Source organism: Dasypus novemcinctus, chromosome 5 (assembly GCF_030445035.2).
Source record: "Dasypus novemcinctus isolate mDasNov1 chromosome 5, mDasNov1.1.hap2, whole genome shotgun sequence".
NCBI classification, from domain to species: Eukaryota; Metazoa; Chordata; class Mammalia; order Cingulata; family Dasypodidae; genus Dasypus; species Dasypus novemcinctus.
In genome coordinates, this window is record NC_080677.1 from 112,988,735 (window position 1) to 113,005,770 (window position 17,036).

At 39.1% G+C, this 17,036-nt stretch overlaps 1 protein-coding gene across 1 annotated transcript in view; it reads left to right on the plus strand.

The window, feature by feature from the left end:
- Nucleotides 1–17,036, plus strand: part of EXOC4 (exocyst complex component 4) — a 909,491-nt gene that overhangs the window by 849,748 nt on the left and 42,707 nt on the right. The window contains exons 16-17 of the mRNA XM_058297373.2: nucleotides 1,570–1,748; nucleotides 4,707–4,866. Of these exons, the coding sequence (XP_058153356.1) occupies nucleotides 1,570–1,748; nucleotides 4,707–4,866 (339 nt within the window). The remainder of the gene's footprint in view (nucleotides 1–1,569; nucleotides 1,749–4,706; nucleotides 4,867–17,036) is intronic.

The following is a 17,036-nucleotide window of genomic DNA, read 5'->3' on the forward strand; positions in this document are numbered from 1 at the left end:
GGCTATAGAGTAGAGACAGAAAATAGATAAGTGGTTGACAGAAGGTTGGGGTACAGAGAGGGATTGGCTATAAAGGCCATGAGAGAATTTTGGAAGGTGATGGAATTGTCCTATAATTTGATTAGGGTGATGGTTATATGACAGTAAACATTTGTCAAAACTCAAAGAATTATAAACTAAAAAGGAGGAATTTGACAGTATGTAAATTTACTGTGTGTAGAATCAATAAAAGTGGCTTTAAATTTTAAGATAATAGCCAGACCCATAGTTACATCATTAGGGATAATGCCCAAGGCTTTTGCAACCTTTGTTTTATGAATATTTCTTGTTATAGGAAGCTGACTCTAAGGGTTACTGAATTCTGCCTCTGGAATGTTGTCATGGCTACCTGCAGTGAACCTTTCAGCAAGATCAGAGCACCTAAAAGGATAGAGTTAGCTCTTCGTGATGCATACAGAACAGGCTGTTTGAACTGTGCCTGCTAGTGGTTGGTGTTCTGTTCTTAATAAAATGTCTCTTTGTGTAGCAGAATTTGGACTGAAACTTGCTTTCCTTACAACCTAATAAAAAAAAAATTTGAGGAGAAGTAGCCAACCCTAACCCACCTCAAACTTCTGCAGCAATCACCAGCATCTGCCTAAAAAGAACTGAAGAATTGTGCATGCCCGAAGTGAGTTAGGCCATTTCAATATAGGAATGCCCTCATACCTCTAGCTTATTCCTCTATGTCCTATGCGACTCAAGTCAAGAGTCATCTCCTGTCATGAACCTTTATGGTGCCCTCAGCAAACTTCCGGCACCCTGTGCATGAATGCCTTCAAGTGAGACACTGTCTTCTCATGGTTGGGTTTCCTTGGTCTGCCCCACTAGGCCCTAGAGTCTTATTTAAGGGCATAAACTGTGCCTTATATTCCCAGGGCCCAGCACACTTTCTGACATATCCATTGACATTCAGTAAGTGTTTAATTAAGTAGTAAATTAATCATAATAAATACAATGTAGTGATGAGGGTGATGATAGCCATGTACCAGGGACTGCTGTATACATATAGTAGTTCTTCACAGGATCCTGTGAGGTAGATATTGTCATCATCCTCATTTCAAAGATAAGAAACCTGAGGTATAGAGAGATAAAGTAACTTGCCTAAAGTCATACAGCTAGTAAACGTTGGAACTGGGAGTCAAAGCCATGTTGACTCATTCCCAAACCTACACTTTAAAGCTTTGTGAACTCTGTGTCTTGTTTTCCCTGTAGTAATAATTGTTGGAAGGTATGCTGCTTTTCACATTATACATACAATCCTAGCATTGAAGGGAATGTTAGAGTTTATCCATTTCTCCCCCCACTGTCTGGACTAAACAAGCAAGGATCATAGTAGCTGACTTGTTCAAGATCACTCGGCTGTCGTACAGAATAACTAAGATGCTTTTCTGTTTATAAAGGGAAGGTGTCCTTAAAACTTACAGAGCCAGTGCTACTTCAAATATTTGAGTGCTTTGTCACAAGATAATTATTTTCATTAGAAAAATTATTAATTTCACTTCCCTCCCCATTTCTCTCTTTTTCCAGGGTTCACTGTTTCCACTATCTCATCCCTCTTGCAAAGGAAGGGAACTATGCGATTGTTGCTAACGTGGAAAGTATGGATTATGACCCTCTGGTGGTCAAACTCAACAAAGACATCAGTGGCATTGAAGAGGCCATGAGTGCCAGCCTTCAACAGCACAAGTTCCAGTATATCTTTGAAGGTCAGATCCTTCCTCAGTCTCTGGGAGTTTGGGAGGAAGGAAGGATGGAGGTTTTTCTGATTTTCTATATTATTGAAGCTCTACACTTGTAGAAAGTTTGTTTTTTTCTTTTCCAATTGAAACTGCAATACCAAGCCTCACTGCGTATTACTAGGTAGACAACAATATGGGTGCCATCTGCTCTGGTTGATAAGGAGACTTAACCCAAGTTAAGGCAGATGGCAGCCCAGCTGCCTCTTTGACATGCCACTCATGAGACTTGGGTAAATGTGAGGAGTTGGCCATGAATTAACTCAAGAGGAGCTCTTTGAGATAAAAACAACAAAACAAAACACAATGATGAGAGAATCCTGAAAGATCCCTCATTGCTATAATTATCACTGATGGAAGGGGAAGTTTTCTCTCACAGAATGCAACGGAAACTTCCTATTAGCTGTGATTTTAGGAAGGCTCCATCCATGAAGGCCTTCAGGGACCAGGCAGGCAAGGAAGGTTGTGAGATACACTGTGCCATCTAAAGACACTCCACTTTGAAGACTTGAAAAATGAGATAACAGCCAAGTAACTTTCCATGCTGAATTCTGCCAATAGTACCCCCATTAGGATTTCAAGTTCTATTTCCTTTTTCCTTGTTTTGGCTTGTTCATATGCAGATCTGGGGTACCAAAAGTATCTGAGTTCTCTCAAAGTTAAACCAGCATTATTTAAAATAATTAAAAAGAAGGCACATTATCCAAAAGGTTGTAGGAACTTGAAGACAGGAAAGAACGTGCCAGTGCTCACTTTATGAATAAACAGTTATGTTCCAGCAAAGTTGGGTTCAAAAAAGAATCCTATGATGTGGACCATTGACTATGGGGTGCAGTGATGCTCAGAGATGAACTTACCAGGTGCAATGGATGTGTCATGATGATGGGAGAGAGTGTTGCTGTGGGGGGAGTGGGGGGCGGGGGCGGTGGGGTTGAATGGGACCTCATATTTTTCATAATGTAATTTAAAAAAAAATAAATAATTAAAAAAAAAAAAAAAGAATCCTAGTTTCCCATTTAAATTATGTCGTAAAGATGGAGATGTGTTCCAAAGGGGGATGTCCCTAAAAGACTTTATTCAAAAATTGTGATTAAAGAGTTAGAGGTTAGCACATTATGAATTTGGGGATGTCAGTAATATTCACAGTGCTCATCTGAGAATTTACTTGTTTTCTTACTACACATTTGCTTTTGACTGACTTTTTCAACCCATGTTCTAACTTCCTAGTCCCCAGAGTTTTCCTCTAGTTTTGTCCAAACATTTAATGTCGACTCCTTCCAAGCAGCAAAATCTTGAAATACAGGTGCTGTCCTCTGACATGGAACAGATTTTAACTAAAAAAAATTGTAAATTGAAGACTTCCTCTTTGAGAAGCTAATTCTTTCTCTGTGGTATCACTTACTAAGTTCAAAAGGCATTTTAATGAGTTTTCTTAGCAGAATACCAATGGGGGTGGCAGGAGAGGGGGATGTAGAATATAGGTGGCATGGTTTCAGTCTTCCCTGAGTGGCAGGGAGGAGAATTTTATTACTGAGATAGTTCAGATGTCAGAGCACTGTGAGCACAGTGATAATTAAATGCAGACTGACTTGGGAAGCAGATTTAGCTCAACTGATAGAGCATCCATCTACCACATAGGAGGCCCAAGGTTCAAACCCCGGGCCTCCTGAACCGTGTGGAGCTGGCCCACGTGCAGTGCTGATGCGCACAAGGAGTACTGTGCCATGCAGGGGTGTCCCTCACATAGGGGTGTCCCCCACGTAGGGGAGCCCCACACTCAAGGAGCGCACCCGTCAAGGAGAGCCACCCCATGCAAAAAAAGTGCAGCCTGCTCAGGAGTGGTGCCTCACACATGGAGAGCTGACGCAGCAAGATCAGGCAACAAAAAAAGACACAGATTCCCAGTGCCACTGACAAGAATGCAAGCAGACAAAGAAGAACACACAGCAAATGCACACAGAGAGCAGACAACTGGGGGGGGGGGGGGGAGGAGGAAGGGGAGTGAAATTTAAAAAAAAAAAGGCACACTGACTTATAAGTGGTTGTAGCATTGTTTTTAAGTTCTCTGCAAAAAATGAACCCCTGATTGCTTACACCCAGGACAGACTGCTCCCACCCTAACCCCTTCGCACACCAGTGTTTCTTGGGAGAGGAGATGTATGTACATGAATATTTTTGCATGTTAATCTAAGGATTTCCACCCCTTTTGTGTTACTTCTAGTAAGTGTTAGTCTAATTTTATTTTATTGTAATCTATACATTACATTCTTTTATTTGCCCTCCTTGCTCTGAAAACTGCCTTGTGACTCTATAAGCATCTGTTCAGTTTCTGTGTTTGAGTACATGATTTCGCTATCACTTCTGAAATTGATGACTGCATTAGAAGAAAAAAAAGGACAAAATTATATCTATTTATGGGCTCTGAAGAACTGTGCCAAATCTTGACACAAGATTCTTCATATAAATAAATTCTCTAGCATTAAATTCCCATCCATGTATGTGTTTCTTTTTCTTAGAGTAAAAACTTTTCTTCCCTTTCAAATAGTGACATCATTATGAGTTTGTGGTCTTGAAGCCATGTTGGATAAATGTAGCTGAAGCAAGAGAGAAAATATTCTCCCCTCCTTTTTCTACCCTCATCCTAATCAAGAGAAAACTCATTTTGAAGACAAAAGGAGCCATTGAACCTGACGATGTGCCCTGAGCTCTGATTTGAACCAGTCAGTATGGAGGGACCATGATATTAGAAGAGAAAAATAACAAAAGTAGTAGACTGCTTGTGACCAGTCAGGCTAGCTTTAGATTTCTGAGGAAAATGTTTCCTTTGGTCTTTTAAATTTGTGAAGGATTAGAAGAGAGAAGTCCTGTGTTTTGCAGGATAGAACTAATCTATCTTCTCTTCTCACTGCCCTTGTGCTGACCCAGCAGGCCTGGGGCACCTGATCTCCTGCATCCTCATCAATGGAGCCCAATACTTCAGGCGCATCAGTGAATCTGGCATCAAGAAAATGTGTAGGAACATTTTTGTTCTTCAACAGAATTTGACCAACATCACCATGTCACGGGAGGCAGACCTGGACTTTGCAAGGTAGGAGGGAAGATTGGGCTCAGTTCCTTGAACCAAAGTCAAGACCTCATGGCCTATAAAGTCATTTTAAAAAATGATTATTAAAAGGCTTAGTTTAAAAAAAAAAATTGTAAAGCTTATTAAAATCTCTCTCTTTTTACCAAGAGGGATTTCATCAAAATTCTTGCTAAAAAACTGTTAACTGGGAAGCAGTTGTGGCTCAACTAATAAAGCATCCACCTGCCATATGGAGGTTCCAGGGTTCAATACCCCGGGCCTCCTCACCTATGTGGTGAGCTGGCCCATGTGCAGTGCTGCTGCACGCAAGGAGTGCCGTGCCACGCAGGGGTGTCCCCCACATAGGGGTGCCCCATGCGCAAGGAGTGCACCCTGCGAGAAGAGCCACCCCGCACAAAAAAATAAAGTGCAGCCCACCCAGGAGTGGCACCGCACACAAGGAGAGCTGACTCAGCATGATGACACAACAAAAAAAGTGACACAGTTTCCTGGTGCTGCATGACAAGAATGCAAGCAGACACAGAAGAACACACAGCAAATGGACACAGGGGGAAGGGAAGAAAAATAAAATAAGTCTTAAAAAAAAAACCAAAAAGCAAACATAATTAACAAATAGCTGTGCTTAGGTCAGAAAGAAAGAAATTCTACAAAATTACATATTGGGTGTTTAATATCCCTTAGGCAAATAGTTTTCCTGTAGTCTAACCTAAGATCTTCTACCAAACTGTAGTAACTTTTTATCTAATTATAAAAGTAATATATGCTCATTGCATAAAATGTTTAAGATAAAATACAAAGAAGAATATAAACATTTATCAAAAGCCCTAAACTAGAGACTAGTCACTGTGATATTTGGTATATTTTCTCCTGGCTTCTGTGCATGTGTTTTACATATATGTGCATGTGTTTTACATATATGTGAATTCTCACACATATATTTACATATGATTTCTGTTTTTACAAAATTGAAACTATATTGCTATGGTTTTATATTAATTTAATTTAATTTTTCCTTATCAGTAATATACTTTGAAAACATGATTTTCCTGTGTTTATTAATATTCCTTGAAAACACTGCCTTTATTTTTTTTAAACTTTATTTTAAACTTGAAAACACTACCTTTATTTTATTTAAAACTTTGTTTTAGGTTGCTAAAGTTTACATTACAAATATAGGGAATCTCCCTGTACCAAACCCCTTCCGCTTCTCACATTTTCCCCTGTTAATAAAGTCTTACATGAATGTGGTACATCTGTTACAATTGATGAAGAAATATTGAAGCATTGCAGCTAACCATAGTCAGTAATTTACATTATGGTTTATACTTTGCACCACACAATTTTATAGGTTTTGAAAAATATATAATGGCCAGTATTCATCATTGCAAAATCATGCATAACAATCCCAGTGCCCTAAAAATAACCCTTGTTACAGCTATTCTTCCCTCTCCTTCCCCTCAGAACCTATGGTGCCCACTATCTTTATATCAACATTACAAGTTCTTCCTTTACTACAATAATCATAAGTCTGCTTTGGTCCAAGTTTGCATTCTTCCCTTATGTTTATTTATTCCTCAATCTTGAGGATTTGTGGATGGTGATATCTGCCCTGCTTCAGATTGAGAGGGGGCTTAGACCTTATGGGGCAGATGGAAGGAACTGCTTTGCTTGCACTTGTCGGTACTCTTTGTTTTTAGGGATGGGCGTTGTTCATCATCATTCTGTTAGTAGTCCTTGGTGAAACTGATGAACTGCAAAGTAGCCGTTGTCTTCAACTCTGCTGAGATTCAGGGCTTAACTGGAACAAACCAAACATTAAGTTTCTGAGATATATATTTAAGGGTCTAGTGCTAATTATTGGTTCAAATGAAAGGGGTAGAAGAATTTTGTGAAGGGAAATTATAAATGAGCCTAACTTACAGTGGGGAACTAGGTTATCATATATTTCAAGGTAAGGCCCACCAATGGGATGCTTCTTTCATGGGGTTGTGTGCTTTGCTTATAGCGTCCAGATCTAGTAGTCTCTAGAGCCCTCAGGAGCACCCCTGTTTGAGGCTTTGTTTACTATGTCAGTTAATGAGATTTACCTGAGATGTACATAAATATATCATCTGGAATGACCTCCCGACTCACTTTGAAATCTCTTAGCTGTAAAAACTCTTTTGTATTTAATTTTCTCCACTTTTAGTCAAGACCGTTTTCCAAATGCATCAGTGGTTGGTGCTTGGTATTAATCCCTCAGTGCCAAGGAGGTTCATCCCCAGGGGTCATGTCCTATGCCACAGGGGGGATGGTGGGGGGGGGGGCGAGGAATGAGTTTATTTGCTGAGTTTGGCTTAGAGAGAGGCCACATTTGAATAACAAGAAGGTTTTCAGGAGGTAACTCTTAGGCAATAAATATTATTAGGCTAAGTTCCAAATTTACAAGAATAAGGTTCTTAAGTACAAGCATTAATATCAAGAGCTTGGCATATTAGTCTGGTTTTTTTTTTTAATTAAGCACTTTCTATGTACTCTGGAGATTCTTGCCACTCTATTAGAGAATGTAGCAGGACTCCCCAGGATGGGAATTCAGTATTCTTTCTGTTACTGTGTGGATCTCCACCTGCTGCGATAACACCCTAAGACCACATGAAAAGTTCATATAACATAGAGCCATATCGAAAGTGCACCCTTCCTCACATATCCCACTATCACCAACTTCCTCCACCAATAACCCTTCCTTGCTGTAGTTGCCAAAAGAATACTCCCACAATTGTATCCTCAACCACAGTCTTCTCCCTCCCCAGAGTTCACCTATTCTTTCCTCCAGTCCTTCCCCCAGCTCTATGGATAGCCCAACCCCACTCACACTTGCACTTCAGCACTTTATTGACCGCATTCATATTGGTGCACTACCATCACCCCAATCCACTGCCGAACCTCCCTGATCTACCTTATAGATTCTACCCAGAGTCTACTCAACTCACCACTCTCTACCTGCTTTTTATCTCCTGGTAGCCTATCCTCCAGACTCTACCTCTGTGATTATGCTCGGTGTCCTTAGTTCATATCAGTGAGATTGTTCAATATTTGTCCTTTTGTGACTGGGTTACTTTATTCAACATAAGGACTTAGAGATGCATCCATGTTGTCACACAAAAACACTACCTTTAGTACCTGAACAAATATTCCATGGTATAAATAGGCCACAATTTATTTATTTAACCATTTGGAAATTGTTGGACATTTGGATTGTTTACGATTTTTCTCTAATTGTAAATAGCATTGTGTAGAATCTATTTTTACATAAATCTATTTCCACATCTCTGCCTTTTTGCAATTGAAAGCCATCTCCTCTTGCTTTTTTTTTTTTTTTCCTTTGGGGAAAATGATTACTCATCATTATCCATGCTTTCCTTCCATATAGTTGAAGGTTCTTATTATAAACAAAGCATTCACTTCTACTTTTCCAGGTTTGCTGATTTCAAATTTTAATGTTTCCTTACAAAGCCTCTTTTTCAAATTTTAGAGTTTATTTTGTTCTTTGATGTGGTCTCAACATTGTCTGTACGTTACGTAACTCATCAGACCTTTGATGCTTTAATGAAAGCTTAGACAATTTAGAGGAGGATAAATGATGATCTTGTTTCTCTGTGCTCTATTGCTATTGATATGTAGGTGGTTTATTCTGTAAACTCCTTCATTTTCCAAAACTTTTATAACTAGGAAGTAATTTGTTTTTAATAGCCGAGAATGCTCCTGCCTAATAATTAGTACTACATTATCTATTCACTTGGTTTTCTGAATCCTTGAAAATTTCAGGAAAATTTGAAACAATCTTTGAGATATTTAAAGGGATAATGAAATATTATATTATTTGGAAAATTATTAAGACATATATATTAGAATCTTTTAAAATCATATAACTATGTATCTTCATTTTTTATCTTTCTTCCCAATCTACTGCTCTATTTATTCCATTGTTACCCTGTTTCTCTGCTTTTCTGTCCTTCTCCTTCCCTATCTTTTTTTTCCTATTTGTGAGAATATGTGTGTGTTCATTTAATTCTCTGTTTTAGGCTAAATTTGGTAGAAAGTCTTCCTTGCTCAGATTAGGGAAACCAGGTATGACAGAATGCTGCATTTATTTGGCCGTCCTTATGGGGAATGGTTTCATTATTGAATTAGTCTATTCATAATAACATTGACAAGGGGAAGTTAAGAGCATGGAGGCCTGAGGAATATAGAGAACCATTAGTAATTCTCTGAGGAACATAATTCCTAAATTTAATCATCTTTTTTTAAATTCTTTTTTTTTATTTAGCAAAAATAAGTAAATTAACATGGATTTTGGCATATAGTATAAGGCTCAAACATATGCTAAGAAGAACTGGCATCTGAGTAATGAAATGCTGACTGAGCAGCATTGAGGCTGGCATTAGTAGACTTTGTGCCACAGGCGCATTTCTTCAGGAAATAATCGAATGGCATCCGAACTATGCCTTTTAGAGTTGAATTTGTGAATTACATTCAAAGAAGAGGGGAAAGTGGAAATGTGATCACTTTGGAAAAGTGCAGCCTTCATTACCTTGTCACTTTCTTTCTGTGAAATGGATTATGAAAGTTTTAGGTTAGTATAAACGTACAGTACTGGGTAATTTTGTAATTCTGATTCTGGTTCTAGTAAGGACATTTCCTTACTAGAGTGTAAGCTTCAAGAGGCTGAGACTTTGTTTCCTCAGTGCCAAGCTGAGTGCCAAGTTCAAAGTAAGTGCTCAGTATGTGTACTGAATGAATAAATAAATACCAAATCAAGATTTATTTTGGCATTGGCGAAGAACTTGGATAATGACAAAATTGGGGTTATTTTTAATTCCCTGAAGGTTTTAACTGGCTGACATACGGGTCAATTTTGTTATAGTTTTGTAAAAAACAGAACGTCTCCCTTGTGGTTCTTTTTTGATTCTGTGAGAGCAGAAAGCATTGCAAAAATGAACACAGTATCCCTGTGGTTCAGAATCTCTCTTTCATTTGCTCTCTCTCATACATACATAGATACACTTGTATAGCCTTGTTTTCTCTTCTTCATCTTCTTCGTCATCTTCAGATTCAGATTCAGATTCTTTTTCTTAGGGACAGGTTTTGTGAAATGGGTTCCATCAATTCTACTGAATTTGAAGCTATATAAAATAAATACCCAAATAGCCAAAAATAATAGACTGCAGCAGTGTCCCTCAGTATTCCTTACGCACTCTCTAATCAAACATGGACAGCATCTGCGTATCAGCAAGTCTCTTTAGGAAAGCTATCTTCTAACACCATAATTAATCATTAGTTGCCATGTGTCAGAAAACTTAACAAGAAGTTGCAAAGACCTTTTGGTGTTTTACTTCCATAGCATTTATAACACCTTTTCTGTAATAAAGGAATGAAGGATCTGCAGTAATTCCATTTGTGTGGATTCTTCTTTTCGTAGTATTTTTAAGTTGTCTATCTCTTTTTATATACACCTTTAGTCTCTAATTGGAAGAAAAATCTTGGGTGAACAATAGATCAAGACAGCCTATCACATTACCAGAGAGACCCTGCCCTTATGGTAATGATCACTTAAGCTCTGCCATGGTTTTGATCTTTTTTACCACACTGTTGATTTTAGACTCTGAAAAATTTTGTCCTGAAAAATCACTGCAGATTAACTAGAAGTGAAAGGGCTTTATGAGTGTGCCTCTAATTCCTTTCATCAGAGATCATTTTATCCTGAGCTGTCATGTGGTTTTCCAAAAGCAAGTCACTGAAGCATCCCAGGATTCCAACTGATACATAATGGGAGAAGGTTGAATGGACATTGGAGTCCCAAGGTTTATCTGGAAACCCTTATAGTTTAGCTGAAGCCATTTTCATAAAGAGTTTTCTTCCTTATTCCCCATTTATATCCATCTCTTTCCATTAGGTTGCCTCTCTTTTCTCCTTTATCTCTCCTTTTGGCTCTACTTCCTGCCTCCCTTCTTTAAGCCTTCTTCTTTCTTTGGTTTTTCTCTTTTTGGTTTTCTTTAGATTGATTCCTCCCATTTTTCAAGCTGACAGTGATAAGGAAATGAAAGCGAAGATTCAAAAAATAGAAGGGGAAGAATTTCTAACACATGAGAAAGCCTCCTCACTCTTTTATTCAGTGAATATTTATTGAGTATTCTTTCTAGGTCCTTCCCTCATGGAACTTGCATTATTGTGGGGCAAGACAGACAAACTAATAAATAAGCAAAATGTAAAGTATGTCAGATGATGGTATATGCTATGGAGAAAAATGAGGCAAGGGAAGGATAGAGAGTGTCAAGATATAATGGAGGTAATCTGCAATTTTAGATAGAATATTTACAGATGTCCTTAATGAGATGGTAACATTTGAGGAAAGACCTGAAGGAAGAATGGAGTAAGCCATGTGGATATTTAGAGTAAGAACATAGAAGGAAAGGAAATCTAAGGGCAAAGACCCAGAGGGAGGAGTATGTTTGTCATTTGAAGAATAGCATTAAGGCAAATCTGGCTAAAGGGAGTGAGTAGAGGGGAAGAATTATAGACGATGAGGTCAGAGGCTTCTTTAATCTGAAAAGCTGAGTTCTTGAGAGCTGTGTAATGACATTGGCTTTTACTTTGAGTGAGATGGGAAGCTATTGCAGAGTTTTAAACAGAAGAGTGCCATAATCTGACTTACATTATAGAAGAATCACTCTGGCTGCTATATTAAAAATAGAAGAAGGGAGCAGTGGTGGCTCCAGTGATGAGACACCTCCCTCCCACATTGGAGGTCCTGGGTTCAGCTCCTGGTGCCTCCGAAAGAAACAAGGGAGACAAACAGACTCAGCAAGTAAAAAACAACAAGGGGGTGGGGAGAAATAAATAAATTAATCTTAAAAAAAAAAAAAAGGGAAGCGGCTGTGGCTCAAGCAATTGAGCTCCTGTTTACCATATGGAGGACCTGGGTTTGATCCCTGGGACCTCCTGGTAAAAAAAAAGAAAAGAAAAGAAAGAAAGAAAAAAGGCATTCCCAGACCTGCATGGTGCAGACTGGTACAGGCCCCCACATGGTGAAGAGATGCACCAAAAAGACGATGATAAGGAAAAAAAAAAAAGGAGGGAAGCAAATGTGGCTCAAGCAACTGAGCTCCCAGGTACCACATGGGAGGTCTCTGATTTAGTTCCCAGTGCCTCCTAAAGGAAACAGCGAGCTGGTGCAACAGGCAGGAGTGGCAAGCTAATGCAAAAAGAAACACAAGATGAAAGACACAATGAGAGGTGAAACAAAGCAGGGAATGGAGGTGGTTCAAGTGATTAGGCACCTCCCTCCCACATTAGAGGTCACGAGTTTGAGTCACAGTGCGTTCTAAAGAAATAAGATGAACAGACACAGCAAGTGCAAACAGCCAGGGGGTAGGGAAAAATAAATAAAGTAAAGCTTTTTTCAAAAAATAGACTTTGGGGGAGGGGAGGTTGCAGGCAAGAGCAGAAGCAGTGAGATGTGACAAAACTATTGTTATATAGGTGAAAGATATTAGTGACTCAAACCGAAATGGTGGCAGTGGAGGGGATGAGAAGTGGTCAGATTAGAATATAGTTTAAAAATTAAGCTGACTGGATTTGTTGAGGGATTCTAAATGAGCTGTGATATTAAAAGGAGAAAGAAACAAAGATCACTGCAGGGTTTTTGGTCTGACCAAGTCAAAGGATGGGATTTTCCTTTATTGAAATGAAAAAATGATCAAGCTCATGGGAAAGGCAAGTAATGGGGAGTGTGGGAGTGGATATTAAGAGTTTGGGTTTGGAAATGTTAAATTATGCCTCTTAGATATCCAAGGAGAGGTAAAGAATAGAGAACTGGATATACAAATCTAGTTCAGGAGAGAGTTTTTGGGCTAGAGATATAAATTAAGGAATCATCAGCATAGAGTTAGCATTTAAAACCATGAGATGGCATTAGAGGTGAGATCACCACAAGAGCACAGGTAGAGAGAAAAGAAAGTGTCAAAGGAAGGATTGAGCCTCAGGGTACACCACTGTTTAGATGTTGGAGTGCTGAGGAATAACAGCAAAGGAAACTGGGAAGGAACAGCCAATAAAGTAGTAAGATAACCAGGAGAATGCCATGTCCTGAAAGTCACGTAAAGAAAGTGTTTTCTCAGAGAGAGTGTTGCTGTGGGGAGAGTGGGGGGTGGGGGCGGTGGGGTTGAATGGGACTTCATATTTTTTGAATGTAATATATTTTTAAAAATGAATTAAAAAAAAAAAAGTTTTTTAAGAGGATGTTGCCTTTGTCTATGCCAAATGCTCTGATAGGTTAAATTAGTTCAGAACAAAGAGTTGGCCATTGGTGGGCTAGAAAGAAGGCCTAAAATGCTTTGGTCTGCATTGCTTTATCTTCCTTACACAACTTACCTAAAGTAGGTATAAGCTTATTTGTATTTGGGAACAGATTTCTCCCACCAATTGCATGGTAAGGGCTGTTGCACTCAGGGCAACAACAAAAACAACAACAAAAAAACCCAAACATTTAAATTAGAGCACTTTTACTGTAATGTGCAAAAGACCAAATTGGTAGCCTCTCTTTTCTCATTGAGAAAGAAATCCAGGGTCTTCCCAGCATAGTTCTTCATCATGTGTTTCAATGATGAAGCTGAGTTGACCACTCTAGAAGGATCCAAACTGGGTCCCTACCCCAATCCCTCTTCTAGCAGGTTTTGGTTAGCTTAGGAGCTGTTAATATATTTGCTCACTTAACCATTGAAGCCCTGTCGTATCTATAGTGCCCCTTTGTATGAATATCTACTCCACAGAAGCCAAAAGAAAGTTCCCATCAGTAGAGAAGGAACCCTCTTGTAACTTGAAGACCAAATAAAAAATCTTGCTTGTAGTGACTTCTCACTACAAGATGTGGCCGGAAATATTACCGTCCAAGTCAGGTGTTTATACCGTATTTGGTTAAATCAAAACCAGGTTGAAATGAGCAAGTTAAAAAACAACCAACAGGGAGCAGAAGTGGCTCAAGTCTTTAGGCACCTCCCTCCCACATGAGAGATCATTGGTTCAGTCCAGGTACCTCCTAAAAAGAAGACAAGCACACACTGAACAGACACAGAGAGCAGACAATGAGTGCAAACAATGGGGGGGTTAATAATAAAAATAAATCTTAAAAAAAAAAACCTACATAATGGGGAAATATTTGCAAATCATATATGTAATAAGGAATTTGTATCTAGAATATATAAATAACCCTTAAAACTCAATTAAAAAAAATAACCCAATTAAAAAATAGGCAAAGGCACCCCAGTAGCAACAAGAACATCTAGTGCCCAGATCTTGCTTTCTAATATTTTCTGATAAAAGGACTACTTGGTGAAATGGCCAATTCTAGGACTAGAGTGAGAAATATACAAGATGAGTCTGGAGCATCTTGTGGTGCTAGAAAGTAAGGAATTGCTCCCCACCCTTAAATCTCCACACTGATGTGGGTGTGTCAAAGGGGCACAGAAAGAGCTCCCAAGTTTAAAGCTGGAACAATATGAGAAACAAAATAAACAAGATAACATTAGATTATAACCCAAAGTATAAATAAATATACATGAATCCATACAGATATAAATAAGTATTGGATAAATTAATAAATGAGGGAGTAGAGACATATCTCCCTTGCAAAAGGATTCCAGATAAATTATGTAGATACTCCACCCTCAGGAAGTAGAAGTATGGCAAGCGGGAGAAAAAGAGAATCTTTACAGTGGAGAAACCTGACAAACAGTATTTCGGTCAGGCTATCAAGGTCTATAACTATCATAAATCATGTATGTACCCTTTATATGATGTGATGAAAATGGCACTTCTGTACTGTTCCTCCAAAAGTCACAACCCCAGTCTAATCATGAGAAACCCCACATTGAAGGACCCATAATAAAAAACATTCTACACAACACCTGACCAGTACTCCTCAACACTGTCATGGTCATCAAGAACAAGGAAAGTCTAATAAACAGCCAAGGACAGTCTAAGGATACCTGACAACTAAATGTAACAGTATCCTAAAGGGGATCCTGCGTAGCGAAAGGACATGAGGTAAAAAGCTAAGGAAATCTGAATAAACTGTGCATTTTAGTTCATAATAATGTATCAATAATGGTTCATTTGTTGTAACAAATGTACCTTACTAATATAAGAAAATAAAAGGGAAACTGGGAGCAGGGTATATGGGAACTCTTTGTACTACCTGCTTAATTTTTTTGTAAATCAAACAATTCTAAAAAATAAAGACTATTAAAAAGAAAATAGGAAAATGATTTGAATAGACATTTCTCTAAATAAGATATACAGATGGCCAGTAAACACATAATGCTCGATATCATTAGTCCTCGAGTTCAGTGCCATGTCAGTTGGCCCTACTTTGGAGTTTGTGTTCCTGAGTGTGATGGAGTTGGACTCAGATGTGATCTTTGTTCACAATCCTCTCCTGTTACTTTTACCGGACCTGTGCTTGGTGCTGGGGTTTGGTGTATACTCTGGGGACCTGAATCTCTGGAGATGTTTATTTAAATAAATAAATTATATATATATATATTTGTATCATTAGTCCTTCGGGAAATGCAAATCAAAACCACAATGTGGGAAGTGGATGTGGCTCATGTGATAGAGCTTCCACCTACCATGTGGGAGAACCTGGGTTCAATCCTTGGGGCCTCCTAGTAAAAAAGAAGAGAAAGCATGTCTGCATAGCGAGTCAATGCCAGTGCTAGTGCCCACATAGCAAGCCAGTGCCTGTGTGAGTGCCCATGTGGCAAGCTGAGTGCCTGCACAGCAAGTCAAGTGCCCCATGCCAAGTGAGTCATGCAGCAAGATGATGACGCATCAAAAGAAAAACAAGGGGAGAGTCAAGGTGAAGCACAGTGGAAACCAGGAACTGAGGTGGCACAATTGACAGGGAACCTCTCTCCACGTCAGGGGTCTCCAGGATCAAATCTTGGTGAATCCTAGAGGAGAGAATATGAAAAGAGAAGATGACACAGGCAGCAAACAGTGGGGTGGGAGGAGGGGAAGGGAGGAAAATAAATAAATAAATAAATCTTGAAAAAAAAACCCAACACCACAGTGAGATACCACTTCATGCCCACTAGGATGGCTATAATCAAAAAGACAGATAAAAACAAATGTTGGCGAGAATGTGGAGAAATTGGAACCCTCATACATTCCTGCTAGGATTATAAAATGGTCCAGCTGCTTTGTAAAACAGTTTAGGCAGTTCTTCAAAAAGTTAAACATAGAGTTACCCCAGCAATTCCATTGCCAGGTATATACCCAAGAGAAATGAAAGTATATGCCGGGAAACGGACTTTGGCCCAGTGGTTAGGGCGTCCGTCTACCATATGGGAGGTCTGCGGTTCAAACCCTGGGCCTCCTTGACCCATGTGGAGCTGGCCATGCGCAGCGCTGATGTGCGCAAGGAGTGCCGTGCCACTCAAGGGTGTCCCCCGCGTAGGGGAGCCCCACGCGCAAAGAGTGCACCCATAAGGAGAGCCGCCCAGCGTGAAAAGAAAGAGCAGCCTGCCCAGGAATGGCGCCGCCCACACTTCCCGTGCTGCTGATGACAACAGAAGCGGACAAAGAAACAAGACGCAGCAAATAGACACCAAGAACAGACAACCAGGAGAGGGGGGGAAATTAAATAAATAAAAAATCTTTAAAAAAAAAAAAATTAGTTTAAAAAAAAAAAAGAAAGTATATGTCTAGGCAAAGACTTGTACAGAAATGTTCATAGCAGCATTATTCATAATAGCCAAAATGTGGACACAAACCAGATATCCATGCACTGATAGATAAATAAAATGTTAATATTATCTGGAAATAAAAAGAATGTGGTGTAATACAGATGAACCTTGAAAACAGGTTGAGTGAAAGAAACTAGTCACAGAAGACCATGTATTGTATGAAACCAGTCATTTGAAATGTCTAGATTAGGCAAATTTAGAGACAGAAAGCAGATTAGTAGAGTTGTTTAGGGCTGGGGGCAAGGAAGGAGAGAAGAGAAATTAACCACTAATGAATTAATTAGCAGTTTATTTCTTTCAGGGAGCACAAAAATGTTCTAAAATTAGATAGTGCTTGTTGATCTTTGCACACTCTGTGACTGTATTAAAAAAAAACATTGAATTGCACAC